Source organism: Triturus cristatus, chromosome 4_1 (genome assembly GCF_964204655.1).
Source record: "Triturus cristatus chromosome 4_1, aTriCri1.1, whole genome shotgun sequence".
Classification (NCBI taxonomy): domain Eukaryota; kingdom Metazoa; phylum Chordata; class Amphibia; order Caudata; family Salamandridae; genus Triturus; species Triturus cristatus.
This window is the reverse complement of record NC_140585.1, coordinates 498,857,928-498,878,226: the sequence shown is the minus strand read 5'-3', so window position 1 is coordinate 498,878,226 and position 20,299 is coordinate 498,857,928. Positions and strand designations below refer to the sequence as shown.

The following is a 20,299-nucleotide window of genomic DNA, read 5'->3' as shown; positions in this document are numbered from 1 at the left end:
ACCCCTTTTTACATACATTGTCCCATCCACACAACAATAACGGTTCTGAAACAGGTGACCTTTACCTAGTAGATTGCTGCTGTCTCTTCGACACAAATTCTTAATATTCAACCCTAATCCCTGTACCTGACGTAAATAAACATGTCCTTAGGCACGGCATAATTACTCTGTATAAGAGTCACTGCTTTTTTCATCCTTGGCCACCAGCCCGCTGTTCAAATAGCATTTGTTATGGAAAAACACTTTAAAATACATTTATGATTGTTTTAAAAACACACCTAATTTCTAGAAGAAACCCTGCAGTGACCACTGTAGTATATAAGACCCTTATTTTACCCTTGCAAATTAGAGGAGAATACCTTCCATGCTGACAAGGGGTCCTGCATGCTAAATCTTCAACACACAGCGGTCTGTCATCCCTTGCAGGTTGTCATCCTCGAAGCACAGACGGAGTCCTTCATTCTCAACCATCAGGTGAGGGGGATGGTTCTTCCCTAGGGGCTTCTTGACTATATACACATATACATGCTGAACCTACATATTTAGGTTAGGTGCATTTAGGAAAATTACTTAGGGCGCATATTTTAGGAATATGCAAGTGATATTGTTTTTATCTCAACTGCTTATGTTAATCTTATTAGCACTATGGTAGAAATGTATCTACTATTTACTTCATTGGTACTTGCAATCTCTTTCGTATGCTTCTGTCTCCTGATTGTTGCAGCACATATGTTTTACAAAAGACTGTGGCTGGACCAATACATACTTATTGAAATGTCCTAATCACCATCTTGTGTGTTTTCTGAGAATAAGCAAGCACGAGTGACTGAGCGAAAAGTACTGTACTGTTTTCCATGATCCCTGATAATACAGGGTTCCATGTTCAGTGTTGTCAGAAACTACCTACACCACTGTGGACCACAGGGGATGTGGTAGTGGCACTATAGAGCTAGCTGGTCTAATGGCTGACATATCTTGTGGGGGTTGTCAGGAGTCAGTTTGGACACTAAGCCCTCAGTTTATGTCATCCAAAACGCGCAGGTCCTGGGGGACTCCTAGGAACTACATGACAGCCCTACAGGAGCCCCTCAAGGTGAGATGTTTTAACTCTATAAAGCTGTTTAAGGATGAAACAATCTGTAGACATTGCTCCTTGCCCCCCCCCCCCCCCAGGTATGGTTGACACTAATCCCTACACTACAGAGGCAATTAAGTGGCACATGTATTTAATTAACTGCAGATCACTGCCTTGCCATAAGCTACAACTCTTCACCTTTTTAGAGGACAGTAAACCAGGCACATTTTTTTTTTACTGAAACCTGGCTTCATGCTGAATACGGGCCTGATCTACTACAAGCTTTACCCCCTCACTATTACATCCACCATTTATATTGAGCTAATAGGATAGGTGGAGGGATTGCAATAATCCTCAAAGAAGAATGCAGGTGCTCTATCAAACCTTTAGAAAGCCCCGCTAGCAAAAGCTTGTTGTTCGCCATTTCGCTCACCCCCACCATCACCTTCTCAGGAGTTCTGCTGTACAGCCCCCCTGGTCCATTTAGTAGGTTCCTCCTTTCTCTCCATGAAGTGATAGCTAATCTGGCCAGCACTAAAGCATATTTCTCCCTTATGGGAGACTTCAACCTTCATTGGAGAAGCCATGTGCAGCTCAAGCTGCTGATCTTGTGCAGGATCTTTTGGCCATTCATCTTTCTCAAAGGTTCTCTGGACCTACACACGAGAAAGGCCATTTACTTGACCCTGTCTTCTCTAATGATAATTGTTTAAAGGTCCAAGAACCCTTACCGATAATCTGATCAGGTAATTTTTGGATTCCTCTAATTCTTGTCACTCCCCACTCGTCTTTTGACTGTATACCAGCTACCTGGAAAGACCGTCCCTGGTCCAAACTAACTATTGAAATTTGGAAACAGGCCCTCGGGGATCCAGACCTCTCTTAGGCCTTGATCCTACCTTTGCTAAACTTCACACTGGATCACATTCGACCAATTTATACCTAAAAAAACATATACCAGAAAAGTGTAAAAATAAATTTGCACCCTGGTATACCCTTACTCTTCGTAAACTCAAACAAGAATGCTAAAAAGCCGAAAAGGCATGGAAAAGGAGGGGAATAGACAAACAAAAATATCGAGAAACTATCAGAGTTATCAGGCTGAAATAAAAAAAGCCAAAAACCTTCTACTTTGTGGAAAGAATTTACAGTGCTGCAAATTCCTTTTGCGTGATGTTTTGCATAGTTGAAACTCTTTCAGAACCTGCCTCTTTGCACCCTCCTCCTGAGCACTCCACATCTCGAAGTAATGAATTTGCAAGATTTTTTCAGGACAACTCTTATCTATAGGGATTTCCAACCATCGTCAGACTTTAGCAACTGAGTCACAAGGAAGCTACATTGGGCACAAACCAGCCCACACTTAGTGCATTCCCCCCTCTTAATCTTGATATTCTTGGAGATATAATGAGTAAAGTCAAATCTGGTTCTCCTAAAGAATCAGCCCCTCCATGTATCCTAGCCAAAGTAGCAGGCCAGATACTCCCTACTTTATTGGATATGGTTAACTTATCCTTGGCTGTGGGCAAACTCCCGTTAGCATGGGAACATGCTAGTGTTAAACCATTATTAAAGAAACCTAATTTGGACACCATTGACCCGGGAAATTATCGGTCAATCTCCCTGCTTCCTGGGATAAGTAAGACCCTAGGAAAACTTGTCTTGTCTTGTCAATCTCACTCTTTCAGAATATTTAGAAAACCATGACATTTTGCACCCCACACAGACTGGGGTCCGACTCTTCCAAAGTATAGAGACTTCCGTTCTGGCTGTGGTAGAAGAAGCCAAAAAACAGCTTGATCAAAGAGGTTCAGAAACCATCATCCTCCTAGATCTCAGTTCTGCATTCGATACGATGGACCACAACATTCTTACAGAGACATTGCAGAAGGTTGGTATCTCAGAACAAGTCATTTCTTGGCTGATGTCCTTCCTTGAAAATAGGTAATTCCAGGTCTTTGAAGGAGGATGTATGTCAGATATTTTCTCCATAGAATGTGTAGCACCTCAGGGCTCGTCCCTGAGACATACTCTATTTACTATTTTTATGAGGCCACTCGCTGAGATTGTCCAACCTTTTGGGATATCTATAGTACGCGCATGACCCTCAATGTTTTTTTTTTCTCACTGATAGCCACAACTCCCCTTCCTTTGCACTATGCCCCTGCCTCGAGAAAATTGCAGGTCGGATCACAGCTCCTGCCTTAGGCTAAATGGAAGAAAAACATAGCATATGAGGCTAGGCAATAACACCTCACCTTCATGTAACCTGAACTGGCCAAGCTGTTTCGGCCCCTTCCCTACTTCAAGAACTGCAATACAAAGCCTCAGAATGCGGCTGGGCAATTCTCTGAACTTTAATACACAAGCAATAAAGCTCTCAGCCATCTGTTTTAGCCTATTTAGGATGCTTCAGAAAATTCTGCCCCTTCTTCTCCCCACCGTAAAGAAACTGGTGGTCCAGGCTATTATCCTTTCCCACCTGGACTACGGCAATTCTCTGTACCTATGTGCTTCAAAGACCATAATAAGAAAACTCCAGGTGATCCAGAACTCCGCTGTCTGGATTCTGTGTGGTCTACCTCGACATCAATCTGCCCGACAAGCTTTAGCCTCCCTCCACTGGCTTCCAGTGGCAGAGAGGATAATGTTTCAAATGTTTCAAACATTCTGTATACCCCGCAAGCACTCTTTGGTAAAGGGCCTATGATCTCCTGTTGTTTAGTAGCCCCCTACTTCCCTGAGAGAACCTTGCGTTCTTCTATGACCCTTATAGCCGTAGCTCCTAGATTTAGATTGTTAAGAGCCGGAGGACGCTCGTTCGCCTATAATGCGGAAAAACTATTGAATGGCCTCCCACTCACTCTCAGATCAGCCAAAATGGAACTTCCTTACAGCAAACTTCTAAAGACTTGGCTCTTCCAGACCAGATTGGTCTAACCCAGTTCATTTCGGTTTTGCTGCACTGACAGCACTGGATGCCTATGGGTAGCCATGCACTCTCTAAGTGTCATATAGAATAGAAAAGAAAATAATAGAAATGTCTCATATCTGGCTTTAGTAAGTCTTAAATGCAGAATGGAAGACTTCTGTTTTGTGTTGATATCTTGGAGGAGACTTTGCAAAAAGGAAACTGTGGAGGAAAAATATGCTGTAGGCCAAACGTCAGGGAGAACCCTAACAAACAATAAAAAGCTAGATATCCTATAGATTCGGAGCATGTATTGTTGTAAGAAAACTCTGCTATAGGGATCCACTGAGCCCACTGATCTGAATGATTCATAAGTATGCAGTGCAAATATTGTTACAAAGTATGAGTCTCTTTTTTGTCCATCTCTCTGTGGTATATGAGTCATGCAGAGCTTCTAATCTTTTATAACAAAGCTCTACAAAATCGGCTGTAAAAAGACTCCAAGTCTGTTGTGACAACTGATGCCAACTAATGGAGCTGCACAATTTTCTGTGGAAAGATTGCTGCAAAGATGGGAGCTGTAGAAATATTGTAAGGGACACTGTGAGATAGTCTACCACTGGATGATGGCAGGTATGTGATGAAATCCATGAGTATTTGTGACTATGCCTGTTGTGATGTAGGCAGTGGCTCATGTCCTTGTGTGTGCTTTGTTCGCCCAAAGTTGGTCAGGGTATGCCCAGACATGGGTCACTTGCTCACTATACCTCTGGATTCAACCTAGCCTGGCTGATGAGGAGTGTTACCTTGAATCCGGTCCCAGGATGCTTATTTCCAGTCCAGAGAAGACCTGGCGTGGCAGTTCGGGCTGGATTGTTCCCATGAGGAACAGGGTCAAGACTGATGTCTGGGTCTGAAATGGGGTGGCAAAGTGAACTAAAAAACAATTATGGATTCAACCCAGACCTGTGACTGGGGGTGAGTGTCTGAAAAGTTTTAGCGCTCCGTCCATCATCTCCTTGTGTTTGCTTTTTTCACCCTAAGATGGCACAGTATGCCCAGATGTGGCTCCCTTGCTCACTTTGCCACTGGATTCAAGCTCGCCTGGCTGATCAGGGGTATTACCCCGAAACCGGTCCCAGGATGCTTGCTTCCAGTTCAGGGATGACCTGGCTTGGCAGTTCAGGCTGGACTGTTCCCCTGAGGAACAGGGTCAAGACTGATTTGAATATGGCTGGGTCTGAATTGGGGCGGCGAAGTGAGGCAAAGAATGATGATGGATTCAACCCAGATCTGTGACAGGAGGTGAGTGTCTTAAAAGTCTCAGCGCTCTGTCCATCATCTCCTCGTGTTTGCTTTGTTTGCCCTAAGATGGCAGGGTATGCCCAGACGTGAATCCCTTGTTCACTTTGCCACTGGATTCAAGCTGGCTTGGGTGATGAGGGGTGTTATTGTGAATCTAGTCCCAGGATGCTTGTTTCCGGTCCAGGGAAGTCCTGGCTTAGCAGTTCGGGCTAGACTGTTCCCAAGAGGAACAGGGTCAAGACCGATATGCATTTGGCTGGGTCTGTACTGGGGTGGCGAAGTGAGCTAAAGAGCAATGATAGATTCAACTCAGATCTGTGGCTGAGGGTGAGTGTCTGAAAAGTTTTAGTGCTCCGTCCATCATCTCCTTGTGTTTGAGTGGTTCAGAAACACCACTGGCTTCTCTAGGTGTATTCAATTTGAACAGAGACTGAACACTGTTGTACATTTTGGTCTTATTCATGACTACCAGAAATGGTGTGTAATCGAGTTGCTGGTCCTGCTTATTCCAAAATGTCCAGATTGCGGAGGGGACATGTCCTACTTCAATAGAAGTTGTAAACCCTTGTTAGGGCTGAACACTTTGTCTTTGTGCCACATGACTTGTTTATCATGTCTTGTTTGAGTGGACTTTTGCTATCCACTCCTTTCTAATGATAATTTGATAGCCCTGTGGACCTGTTCACATGACTTGGATGTGTCTTTTTGAATTGGTAGGAGAGAAGATGTACTATTAACAGGTTTCGATCTTCTCCTTGATGAAATACAGCACCCGCTTTACTGCGTCTCTTTCTCGATTGATAGGTAATCTGATTATGGTTCCATATATCATTGACTTAAGTTATGTGGCCTGTCGGAGCGGTCAACCTTGAAGCTGGGGAATCAGGTTCGAGCCTCAGCAGGTACTCTTAACATCCGGTGATTCTGGGTAAATGACTAAATTTCCCTGTGCCTAATAAAAAATGAATATGTTAATCTCTAACGCAGCCGGTGCTCATGTAAAACACTCTGATACCTTCGAGTCAAGCTTGCGCTATATAGAACTGCAAAAACCAATTTTTTTTTATTTTTAATAACCTGTCCAAATGGTAATAAAACGATGAGCCCTTTACAAATGATGTTTCCAATGTCCGAAAGCCTTCATCATAGTGAATAGTTTTCCACTATAGAGGGGGTATTTTATTTCCAAATAACTCCGTTTTTTAAATAGTAACTATATATACCACTCCAGTTTGAGGATCGTTTTGAGAAAAAATAGCCCCAATGCAAAGGAAGATGCCTCCATTTCCATGATGACTGGAAGAGCACCATTTGTATGTTTCAATATAGGTGCTGTTCTAAATTCATTGTTTAACGTTTAGAAGATTATTAGGTACTGGGATGAGATTAATAGCAGTTGCGGCTCCTGCAGGTACGTGTGGTTGGGCGGGGCAGGGGGTCGGGTGGGGAGTAAGTCGACAAAAGACGGAATAGGGAAAATAAATAAACAAATCCTATTATGTCATCTGTCGCCTTCCCCCCTGTGGCCTGCCCCCACCCCATCGCGCTTACCTGCTGGAGCCACAACTGATCAATAATACAGTCATAAGGGCACTGAAAATGCAATTGATCACTCCCCTTCTTGCTAAAGACAGTCTGAAACGTCTTATAAGCTTCAGTAATCCTTAACTGATCTATATTTGGTTGAACAGCACAGCATCTTAAAGGACAGGCTCAATTCTAACCTTCTCTGGAGCATTTTGCACCACAACTAAGATGCAAAAGTCATGACCTGTGCTTTCCAGTTAATTAAAAGTTTATGTTGGCGGACCCAGGCAGTACCCAAGACTACTCAGCAAATGGAGAGGAATCAATTAGATTCAAACTTATGGTTTACAAATGTCCTTTCTCTAAAATCATTCCAATAACTGATGTCTCCTAACATACTTCTCCCGACTGCAGGGGCTTGTCATTGATGCTGACAATGGTTACAGGGTTCTTCCTAGGTTGTTTTGGCAACTGATAATGATTAAAAGATATTTGATTCACAAAACAGCCTCAAGTTAGACCTTGACCTCTGGTCTGGTTCGACTCTCTCCCCAGCAGCTCCGCTATGCCGTTGCCGCTCCGCAGTCCTCCATCCTCCTCCTGGTCAGGTTCGAGTCTGCTGCCTCCTCCACTGCCCAATCCCACCTGCCCAGATCCTGCCTACCTCAGCCCTCTCCACGTCCTGTCCCTTGCCTGCAGCCCTTAGCCGTCGCCTGTTCTCCGTGTTTATTTATTTATCTTAACCTTGTTTTCCTTCCGCTTTTAATTTTTAAAAAAAAACGTTATTATTCCTTTTGCTCTATTCCTGACGCTGCTGCCCCTGCAGCCCCTCCCCCCCGGACAGCCCCCGCTACCGCCTCCTAGCCTCTAGTCCCTCCCTCCTCCCCCAATTTATGGTGGCCGCAGCGCGGTCGTGCAGCGGCGTGCCGCTGGTGTGCCGAAGGCATGCCAAATGCAAGCCCATCTGTGCCCGTCCGCGACCTAACTGCAACCAGCACCAGGGACACTGGATCTCCCACCATACACCCAGCTACCCACCTCGCACTCAACCCCGGAAGAAACAACAACTGTCAGCAGGCCACGCCTAGCACAACCCACAGCCAGTTAACCTGCCACCACTGCCGACAGACCTTCACCACCACCCCGGCCGCTGACACCCGCAACGCCCTAAGATGTATCCTCCTCAACGTGTGCTCCATGCACTGAAATCTGGAACCTTCTGGACTCGCTCTCACCTTACGTCACCTTCTTCACTGAAACCTGGACCAATGCCTCATCGGCCCCTGACATCGCCATCGCCATCCTGGATGGGTACAAGATCCAATGGAAGTACCGCCCCAAGAACCCGGGTGGATGCATCGCCATCGCACACAAAAGCTCCCTCTGCCTCACCGCCTCCTGCTAAAACGTCCCCGCCACCGAACACCTGCACTTCCAGGTCCAGACCAGCCCTAACTCCACCCTCGCCTACAGACCCCCGGCCCCCGAGCTCCCTTCGCCGACACCATCATGGACCTCATCGCACCCCACAACATCGCTGCCACAGACTACATACTCATCAGAGACCTGAACTTCCACCTCAACAACCTCAGTGACCCCAACTCCGCCGCCCTCCGGGACAACCTCGACAACATCGAACTGAAACAACTCATCAACACACCGACCCACAAGGCAGGACACACTCTCGACCCCATCTTCGTTGGAGATAGCAGTGTCCACTTCAGCCACACCACACAGTCCCCATGGACTGACCACCATTGCGTACACTTCATAGTCAACAAACCCAAGCCACCCGAACCGACTCTGCGCCTCCCGCGTAGGAACTGGAGCAGAGTCACGAAGAACAACTCAACTCCATCCTCAATGATAACACCCCCTCTGCTGCAACCGACGCTAACCTTGCGGCCATGGAATTCCACACTAGGATCGCCAACTGCTCAGCCAAGCTCGCCCCGCTGCGCAACCCCAAACAGGCAAGGCCCCAGAAAAGCCACCTGGTTCACCACCGATCCAAGAAGCCAGGCACACCTGAAGACCCCTGGAGAATAACTGGAGAAATAGCAAGACACCTGACAACCGTACCACCTACAAGGACGCTATGACGGAATACCATCAACGCATCAGAACCACCAAAAGGACCTTCATCCACAACAGAATCCTCTCCAACTCCGGCAACTCCAAAGAACTTTTCAGCGTCATCCTGGAATTCACCAAGCCCCTCAGCGAGGTCACTGACATCACCCCTTCCCAGGACCTCTGTGATAAACTCGGCTCCTACTTCCAACTGAAATAAAGAACCTCTACGACAACTTGGATGAACAAACGCCCAGCCCCACAGTCAGCCCGCCAGGCAACAACACCAGCCAGACAACGATCTCCACCTGGACATCGATTACTACGAGGAGACTGCCCGACCATTGAAGGCATCCTCTCTGGGGCCCCCACAGACCCCTGCCCACCCCACATGTACCACAGAGCCGCTACCACAATTGCACCCGTAATACAACGTGCCGTCAACACCACCTTCATGAACCGGCTCCTTCCCCGACTACTGGAAACGTGCAGAAGTCAGACCCCTACTCAAGAAGCCCTCAGCAGACCAGACGGACCTCAAGAACTACCGGCCCATCTCGCTCCTCCCTTTTGCAGCTAAAGTCGCTGAGAAGACCGTCAACGCAGAACTGTCAAGGTTTATTGAAGACAACGCCATCCTCCACCCATCCCAATCCGGATTCCGAAGCAACCACAGCAGCGAGACCACCCTACTCTCGCTACTGACAACATCGACGCCCTCCTCGACCGAGGCCACACCGCGGCCCTGATTCTACTCGACCTGTCAGCAGCCTTCGACACTGTCTCCCACCGCACACTCACAGACAGACTACACAATGCCGGCATACAAGGCAACGCCCTCGATTGGATCAGATCATTCCTCACCAGCAGAAGCCAAAGGATCAGACTGCCACCCTTCCTCTCCCAACCCACTGAAATTAACTGCGGAGTCCCACAGGGATCATCACCCAGCCCAACCCTCTTCAACGTCGACATTGCCTCCCCTCACCACCATTGTCCAACGGCACAGCCTCAGCATAGTCTCCTACACCAACGACAGTCAGCTCATCCTATCCCTCAACAAGTACCCCACCACCACCAGAATCAACTTCCAGGAAGGAATGCAATGAATGCAGGACATCGCAGCCTGGATGAACAACAGCTGTTTAAAACTCAACTCAGAGAAGACAGAAGTCCTTGTCCTCTGAACAACCCCTTTGGTGTGGAACAACACCCGGTGGCCCACCACCCTCAGCATCCCCCGACCCCCATGGACCACGCCAAGAACCTCGGTATTGTACTCGACTCCTCCCTCTCCATGAATCGACAGGTCAACGCCATGACCTCCAGCTGCTTCAATACCCTCTGCAAGACCTTCAAATGGATACCCCCCCCCGAGGTAAAGAAGACAGTCACCCATGCACTCATCACCAGCAGGCTGGACTACAGAAATGACCTCTACGCTGGAATCAAGTCGCTACTCCGCAAGCTCCAGGCGATACAGAATTCCGCTGCCAGACTCGTTCTCGGGGCCTCTCGATGCGAACACATCAGCCAACACCTACGCACGCTCCACTGCTCCCCGTCGAGAAAAGAGTCACCTTCAAGATACTCACCTACGCCTACAAAGGCCTACATGACACCGGACCCCAATACCTCAACGACAGAATCACCCTCCACGTGCCCAAACGGAACCTCCGCTCCACCAGCCTCCTCCTCGCTGAAACCCGTGCATCCACCGATCCAGAGCAGGGGGAATATCCTTCTCCTACATTACGGCCAAGCCCTGCAACGAGCTCCTCATCGACATCTGACGTGCCCCCTCCCTGAACACCTTCAGGAAGGTGCTGAACACCTGGCTTTTCGACTGATACGGAACTACTGACCCCTCAGCGCCTTGAGACCCTCACGGGTGAGTAGTGCGCTTATAATTCCCCTGACTGATTGATTCAAGCCCCATAGTCAAATAATGTCAGTAAGGTTAAGGATCATTGGGCCATGAAGAGACTAAAAGTTGGAAAATAGGACTTTCAATATTCTCCACAAGTTCACATGAACCACTGAATTGGAAGATGGCTTGCATGGGTTCCATCTGTTACCGTCAAGTTCTGGAGTTTGTCACCTGTAGTAGATAGCCTCTTACAAAATGTCCTGCCTATCAACAATAAAGGCTTAGACCCACCTTTCTTCTGAAAATCTTTCTTCTTTTCTTCTATCATGAATGATTTCCTAATGTTTGCAATCCACATAGGTTTTTCTGTGGGACGTACTTCTGCCTTGACTGATTTGGACTGTACAATTAGGGCCCTTTCTCCACTCCTGAGAACCAACTAGCAATATTAAATCTATCAAGGCAATGGAAGTAGTGGGTCTATTAACAAGGAGAGAGAAAGAGCCTCTTTTAACTCTCCTCTGAGGCCATGGTAAAATTCAGCTGCCTCATTAGTCTAAGTGGCTTCTATCATCACTTCTTGGAAGCTAATAACTTTCACAATCAATTCATGTCCTTGATGTATTTTAAGTAAACCTTAATAGGCCTCTAGTCTGCTTCTTGCCAAAGATAGTTGTGAAATGTTTTACAAAGGTAGTGTGATTGAAAATCCAAGGACACTGTATTAAAATTAGAGGGGTGTTCTACACTAGGACATCTTTGCTGAGATATGACACACAAATGCTATATTGGTATCTGTAGCAAATTCCTATGGTTTAGCCAGAAATGTAAGTTACTGTGAGCCATGAATGACTGAAGTGACGAGGATCTACTGAGAATCTTTTAGGTCGGGCCATACACGTCGTTAAGAGAGGCGAAGCTGAAGTAAACCATGGAAAAGAACTGCTAGTTACAGGTGCAAGTCAAGTAGACTGACTGGAAGAAGTGGTTGAAGAAACTCTGCCACCATGTGAATCATCTCAGGGGTTTACGCCTGCCATCTGATTAACATTCTCAAGTGGGAAAGAACGGTCATGTTGAGTGAGGTCAAGATCATCTTGTATTTTTGTAATTGCTTGTGCCATTGCCTGTAAAGGATTGGCCTCAGAATTAGCATTTTTCTTTCAGGTCTGGCAATCGGTCAGACTTGGGGATAAACAATGCTGAGGATGTCAAGACCAATTCCCCCCACGGGTCACTTTACCCCTTCAATGATCATAAGGCTTGTGAAAAGGGCCCCTGTATAAAGGGATAAGAGAGTGAGGTGGAGAGAGAGAGACTCATTTATGGAAGCAGTTTAGTGGAAAACCCAGCCTAGATTGTTATGTCACTGTAAGATACTGAAGATTGAGCACCTTGTTATCCACCATCTCCAAATCTGGTGTCTCAAAGGTCTTTTCTATGCTACAACGTTTAGTGACTTGACAACTTTGGTCTAAAACTAATGATTTCTGAAAGCTAAATATATAAAGAATGACTACCTCAAATATAAATTCACACTAGCACCTCTCTATTTTAACAATTACCTCAAGATTCGTCACTATACACACTCTTGTGAAAGATGAGTTGTAGGTTCCATTTAACTTCTATAGCAACACAAGGTAACCAACAATATTATTATTCTGTTGTTTCCTATTCTTCGCACTTCATATGTGCATACTAGAACTATGATACCTTATGATGTATAATTTTGCAACATCATTCATTATTCAAGGTACTGTCACTATTCTGTTGTTCCCTAATCTTTGCCATGTTTATATGCATACTAGAACAGTGATACCTTCTACATGAGATTTATATATATGCTTGCAACATAATTTATCTAAGAATCCTTCCTGTTCCACCACAGGACAATCCTTAGTGCAATGTAATAACCCCAGTTTTTGAAACGTTCATATAAATGTTCAACACATAGTTCTAAGCTTGTTTCATTAACAACACCATCTTTCTAAATACTTCACTGTATTTCCAATGTTCAGCAATACAATGAAGTTAAAGATCTTGGCAGGATCTGAGTAATGAAGTTATGTCTGAACTGAGGGCATTGTTCCCAGATATCCATATTGGAAGTGGCTCCTCCAGAATTTGTGAGCATCCACATGCTTCTGGGAATTATGTTAATTGTGGGCATGCTGCCACACAGTGTGTCATCTGTCTGCATACAGACAGCTCCAACAATCCGTAATGTCCTCCAGCCTTTCCTTTGCTGAAAGGAAATCAAGCAGGTTTACAGTATTGCTCCCCCACGCTCTAGCATTAAAGCGTGGGGGAGCATTAAAGAGAAAACATTGTCTTCGGACACTTCCTACAGTTCCACCCCCAAAGGCCATCACTTCATAGACGGGGCTCCTGGTTTGTCAGACTGTCTTGCAAAAGAATCTTTCAACAAGCAGGTTCCCATGATTGTTCCTCAAGACCAAACTCCTCCCAGCCTACCAATTATAGGAACGTGTGTCTCACATTTCCCTGACTGACAAACTTCCACAGACTGACAAACTTTCACAAATATATGTTTACATAGAACAGGCACAACTTTTAAAATAAACTAAGACCCTCTATCAGCAATCAGAACCTGTGGAACACCATGAAATTAAATACTATTTTGTGACAAAATGTGTGCTAACTCTTTAGATGTGGGCTAACCAGACATGGATATATATTTACCCATTTTAGTTAAATAGTACACAACCAGTAGAACTGCTGTGCAACATTCACTCTTGGGCAACTCTACTAAATTCAATTAATATACTAAGGTTCAGCTTGAGCAGGTAAAGCTCTATAGTGATACTACTACTGTGCTGCCCTTTACCCCATTTACTCTTGCAGCTCTTGGTTCAAGTCTGATGACTCATTGGCCTCATCCAGTGTTACTACAATAATTCCCAAAATCCAATATCCTAGCACTCACATGTGAATTGTGAACCCAGCCTACAAAGATGGGAGCTACTTATTGGCTAACAGGAAGGTGGATAGTCTCTCTACTTCTTGAACGTCTAGGTCTAGTGTAAGTGGGGTGCAGGGCACCTGTCTCGGTGAAGTGGTATCATCAGACATACTCTGATGGTCCGTAGGAATCACAAAACAAGTCCAATCAATATTCATGACTGCAACTGTGAGAAATAGGTGCTACTTTGCTAGCAGACATATAAAAGCTGGATATTATGGTACAAACTCATAAAAAGATGTGATAGTAGCTACATTGTCACTGTTTTGTAAAAGGTTTAATTCAATAATGCTTTAACCTTATCATGTTTAAAGACCTATACAGGCGTCTTTTAGCAACAGTGCCAGCTGGCTCCCCTTTTGACACAATATGAATTCATATTGATATTGTTTAATGTCATAAGTCCAGTTAACAATTAATTGGAAATACAAAGAAACTTTCAGAATGTGCTAATTCACATAAACACTGAAACTGATACTAGTTTGTGAGGTTTTATTTTCATTCTATCTGAATGGTTTGTGATTAGAATTCAGTTTTTAATTATTTCTTAATTAGTTCATATTTATAGATTCCTTCAAAGCAGCAGGAAACACTCTCTTAAAGTGGTCAACTGCAATGAACATTTAATAAAGTTGGCGAAGCTAAGTTCAAAAGAGGAGCCAGAGTTGCAAAATGTAAAACTCATTCCCCTATGCTCACGCAACCTACTTTATTTATTATTTTGCAAAGGACTTTATTTTAGTGCCTGAGGGGAGTGGGTCTGTTCGAAATTAATGCCATTTCTCCATCCCTTGATAGATGGTACCCACCCTCGCTCACTTCTCCCATTGGTTTACAACTGGAACATTGACATTTAAATATTCACCTGCCAAACTAGTGAGGCATAATATTGACTACCAGAATATCATGAAGTGCAGATATGTGAGTAAAGGTTTACAACCCCTAAATCCACATACATGTACCATGATGATATGTTCAAAATATGTTGATGTGGAGTTAAGACCAATACATCCATATTTACCAACCTATACTTACATTGACAATATTCTGGGAGTAGATATTTTGGCAATAATAGTTTGTCAGATTGATATTGTTGTGCTCAATGTTCTATCATACAACTCTGATGCTACCTCTCTCTTCACTTCCACCTCCCCTCACCCCCACCAATGGAAATATGATGCTGTCTCTCTGGACAAAGTGATGATGCATGTGCTCTTTCACTTTTTATGACATATTTTTACTGGAATATATATCAAGCCATGACTTTTTCAAATCTTTTGAACATTCTAACTTGTATTGCTCTAGCACAAATTTACAGAAGGTCAAGGAAAAACTGTATGGAGATCTCACTTCACTTCATTGTTTACCCTTTTCAACAAGCTGGGATATAGAATCACGCCAACCACAAGCTGGATTATTGCTTTGCATGTTCAAGATCATTCTGCTACCCTGATTTTATGAGCACAGTGTTCAATAATTTTCGTTATACAAATGAAGCAGTCAAAGTAATTGCTCCTCTCGGTTTTCTCATTTCAGTCATTGAAGTAAGCGTGACCAAATGCAATGAGCCTCTCATTCTGTGGCAATGACAGCAGGACTTCTTACTATGTCAACGATGGAGTCTTAAAGAATTTTTGTTTCTTGGACGCCCTCAACTTGGTACCTCATGTTTTCCTGTTATTTATCACATTTCCAATTCTGTTTATTGGTAAGTAGATGGCATCTTGCATGACTTTACTACAACATGTCTTAACCATTGTTCATCATTTGATCTTTTTAAATGTCATCACCACTTCCAATTTATGTGAAAGACTTGTAATTACCATTAATATGCATAGATAATAAAGTAGCATTTTTATACTAAATGAACATGAAGATAATGTGAAGTAAATCCTCAAAATAATGGCACATTAATTTTTACTTTGAAACCACAAGATATAAAACTTTTCCTTTTATTGCCACTTCCTTGTATAGTTAGTTATTAAGAATGGCACACATGAGAGCAAATAATCAGTTAGATATAATTCATATTGAACAAATTTGATGTTTTGCATTTTTAGAGTCTGCTAATAATACTAGTATTTCAAAATTGTAAATATTTATATAATTGTCAAAGCCGTCCAAAGAGTATTCAACCCCAGTGCAACTTGTAGCCATCCCACAAATGTAAGAAGAATGCAACTTCCTAAACTCTTACTTATTTGAAAAATTCCAAATATACTCTGGAAGTGAGAGGCTACAGCAACTCAAAGCGTTCCAAAGACACTACACCAGGGCCAAACTGGCCGTAGCGGGCATCAGGCGTTACTCGGGAGGCTGGAAGGGTGGGGGCCAGTTTTGTAGCGGCAGGGGACTAGTTTTGTCATTGGTGGCTGGTTGTGCAGCTGGACTAACAAAAGCAGCAAGGCTTCACTCTTGCAAACCCCCCAGCCCTCCAGGGGGCTAATCTGACAAAATTGCTAGGGCTGCTTGAGGTTCCCAGTCTGGCCCTGCACTACGCTGCAGAAACAGACATCTATGGTTTTCATTTCCCAACAATCCTGAAATAATGATCTCCCGCCTAAGAAACCTCAAATCAAGCAGAGACACTGGTGACCCCATACCATAGATATCAGTGATAAGTGTCTAGTTTAAAGGGTTTTAAAAAAAGTAAATTAGGTAAAATTTCAATACTTTTCTGGGGACAGGAATTTCAGAGATGTTTTTGTAATTGATATGTATTCTGTTTTGAAAGTACTCATTTCAGCCACAGAACTGATAGATAATCTTGTAATTGCATTATTACTCTAAGATTGTGCATAATTATGAACCTAAAGATTTAAAACTCGAAATTATATGTAAATTCTTCTAGGAATGACACTTACTGTTACTAACAAACAGTTTGTTGTGTAATGGATAAAGGGCTGTAGGCAATGTCATCCATGTCTGTGTAAACTAGATTGGCAAACATTAAATGTATTTATTTTATTTGCCTCTTTATTGGACACCAGTGACAAACTTTCAAAATAATGCACAGGCGAAGCTACTCAAGTGCATGGTTATCTAAACGAGCATTTTTATCACACAAAAATACACGCACATATGTATACATGCACACACACACTCATTGCAAAAGAGAATGTCAGACAGAGAAAATGGCAGGAGAGATACACAAAAAGGATCAATTGTGCTGCAGTGTAGGGCAAATTAGATGGGGGTTATAGGAGAGGGTGAATTTGAGTGCAGTAGTGAGACACAACAGTATTGGTGACAGAGGTGGAAGTGAGTTTAGAAGCTGAAGGGTGGAAGCGGGTGGAGGAGGAGAGAGTCCCAGCTTTGGACCATGAGGGAGGATGAAGGAGAGGAAGGAGGTGTCCTTGAGCTTGTATACAGGAGTTAAAAAAGGATAGTAACACTGCACGTAATACAGGTACTCAGGTACTCATGGAAGCATTCCTAAAGTGCAAGTCTTTTGAGAGAGCCTTGAAACATGTTGACCTTCTCCTTTTTTTTAGCTACTAAGGATCAGTATTATCCAAGAAGTAACACTAACCTACGGGTTTTTTACCCTTACAGGGGGATCAGCATATTTAAAACCTTGGGGATATCCCCTAGCCAGTTTCAATTATTTCGTTTCACACTCACTTCTCGCTACCCCACTAGGACACTCTTTCACTAATCAACTAGGCGAAATAAAAAGATCTCCTCTAAAATGACCCATCGCGGGACCCGTAGGGCATTGCAGCGCCGGCCCAATGAGGAGCACCCGCCCGATGATGAAGCATGACATCCTTAGGGATGTGTGAGGGCTCCAAGAGACATTCTTGTTGATTGTCACCTTCTGTTTATGGGTATAGTACTCAGCTGCCTACTCTATCCTCTTCTTTCTCTTGACACTATTAGTGTCCTACGAAGAACAGTAACCCCCTTGTTGAATTTATATCGTATTTTGGAGCACGGGTACTGGCCCTTGATTGGCTCATAGTCCCCCTCTTTCTTTATTAGATGAAAAGGTTTTGACCTTGGTAAGTGTGTGGCCCTTTCAAAGGTGGAATGTACTATTAGTATTTCTAGGACCTATTATCATAATGTGCTATTTAACAGAATTGATACTAAGGTCACGTGTGTCCTTGCAATTGCGGAAAAGGTCCCCAAAAACTTTGCAGACCACGTGTCGCCCTAGAAACTAAAACAATATCATCTATGCATAAAAAGTGCTGGAACAGGATGGCTATCAAACATAGGGAGGTCACGGCCCCCAGCTGCAAGGATCTGCTCCAGTTTGTTGACTTAAAGAGTATATAAAAAGGGGGCCAGAATACAACTTTGCCTGAGTATAAAGTTCTCAGTGCATTCCCCCATCAGACCATACCTAATAAAAGTGCTCAAATTAAGGTGCAGATCAATCCCTATGTCCAGCATAATCTGTCACAATTTATCTCTGTTAACCCTGTCAAAAGCAGAGCTTAAATCCATGAAGTCCAGGTGTATGGCTCCAGGTCTGGCCAGGGTGTACTTATTAATTAAAAGATACAGGTTTAGCCATTGATCCACAGTGCCATTACCTCGCCTGAAGCCATATGGGACACCAGATAGCACTCTGTGGTTTTAAGCCAAAGTTTTCAATTTATAGAGTAGCAGTGTTAGAAGTGGGGTTTCTGGTTGGCAGAGGTATACACCCTGTCCAATCAGAAACCACCACTCTAGTTAGGGTAAGCTAAAGGCACACTAAACGATAACTTGTGCTCACCCTCTGGTAGCCTGGCACAGAGCAATCAGGCTTATCTAAAGAGGCAACGTGTAAAGGATTTGCTCAACACAGACACACAGTAATACAAGAAAAACACCACAAAAAGACTTCATGCAGGTTTAAGAAAAAATAGACAATCATGTTATGAGTAAAACAATACCAGAAGAACAAAATCCAATAAGCAGAACCGGAGTTATGAATTTTTCAAGATTAAATCAAAATTTAGGACTTACAGTCAACTAGTGATTAGGGGTTACATGAGGTCGCACAGGACCACAGTAAATCCAAAGTTCAGGCTGACCACAATGGAGGGCAGTCTGCCACAAGACTCATGCATGTCCTGCTGTAAAAGTACCTTGGATGGAGCAAGCGTCGATGTCGAATGCTTGATGCATTGGTTCCAATCTGCCCAGGCAATGAAGGCTTTGTAGATGAACCCCTTTATAATGCAGACACTGCCTCGTCGAGTTGCACTGTCCATCATCGCTGAGCCATGCAGTCCATCGAAGCGATGTTGTCAATAGGCTCATGCATCGGCGTAGGGCAATGCGTCGGTTCCAAACATTGCAAAGTGGTCACTGCTTTGATTTTCATGGTTCTGGATAGCAGAAACCACATTTCAAGGGCCCAGGACTGAATTGGCACCACTTGGAAAGGCAGCACTCACAGATAGCAGAGTCCAGGTGTTGTTGCAGAGTTGAAGGAAGTATTTGATGGCCCTGAGTCTTCAGAACAAAGGCAAGCAAGCCCTTGGAGTTACTCTGGGTTCAAGTGAGATGGGTCCAGTTCTTTTCAGCAGGGCAGAGATAAGCAGGTAGCATGGCAGCCCAGCAAAGCAGAAAAGCAGTTCTTTCAGAGCAGCAGTCATGCAAAGTGGGAATCCTGGTAGCACACAGTTTTTACTCCTGACAGAGTTCTTCACAGGTCCAATAATGTACTGTCTTGGTAGGGTCAGAGGCCCATTACTTATACCTAGTGGGGCCTTTGAAGTTATGTTATGTTATGTTATGTTATAATGAACTTGTATAGCGCACATACACCGGATTGATTTCTTGGCGCTTGAAGTGAGGGTGACTTCAAAGAAGAGTCTTTGATGTGCACACAGGTCCTTTCTTTTCAGCCCCAGTTTCAGTAGAGGGTAATAATCCCTTTGTGTGGGAAACAGAACACTGCCTATTCATGTGTAAGTAGCAGCCCCCTCTCTTCCTGCCCAGGAAGAGCTTTTGGAATGTAAATTAATGCAGATGGGTTCTCTGTCAACATCTGCCCTTCCTGTGGCTTTTTAAAAGAAATGCACAAAGTTGTCACCCATGCCAGATGGGCATTGGAGACAGTCTGCAAGGTACACAGAGCAGTACGAGCAGAGAAATGTCCTCTTTCTAAAAGTGGATTTTCTAAAATGGTAATGCTAAATCTAACTTAACCAGTAAAGAGGATTTATCAATACCATTACAAAGATATAAAACGTGATGCAGCCACTCCTTTCTAATCAGGAATTTCAGCTTAAACGTGTTTTAAGGAATTCCCAATGTTAACCTATGAGAGGAGACGACCTCACAGTAGTGAACAATTAATCTGGATGTTTGTCACCACTAGGACATGCAAAACATACCAGTACATGTCCTACCTTTTACTTACACAGCACCCTGCCCAATAGGCTACCTAAGACCTACTTTAAAGGGTGACTTATGTGCAATAAAAGAGCAGTTTAAGGCTTGGCAAGGAGTCTCAAATGCCATGTCAAAGTGTCATCAAACTGCACACACAGGCCCTGCAATGATAGGCCTGAGGCAGGTTTGAAAGGCTACCTAATTGGGTAGCACAAT

The 20,299-nt window shown here is 44.0% G+C and overlaps 1 protein-coding gene across 5 annotated transcripts in view; it reads left to right on the top strand.

Moving 5' to 3' along the window:
• ABCC9 (ATP binding cassette subfamily C member 9) overlaps nt 1-20,299 on the top strand; it is a 947,014-nt gene that overhangs the window by 44,426 nt on the left and 882,289 nt on the right. For 4 of the 5 annotated variants that reach the window (XM_085652729.1, XM_085652730.1, XM_085652727.1 and 1 more), the window contains exon 2: nt 15,281-15,452. In XM_085652729.1, coding sequence (XP_085508855.1) covers nt 15,308-15,452 — 145 coding nt within the window. In that variant the 5' untranslated portion in view covers nt 15,281-15,307. Of the gene's footprint in view, nt 1-15,280; nt 15,453-20,299 lie in introns of those variants that run through there. The other variant, XM_085652731.1, reaches the window with a different exon arrangement.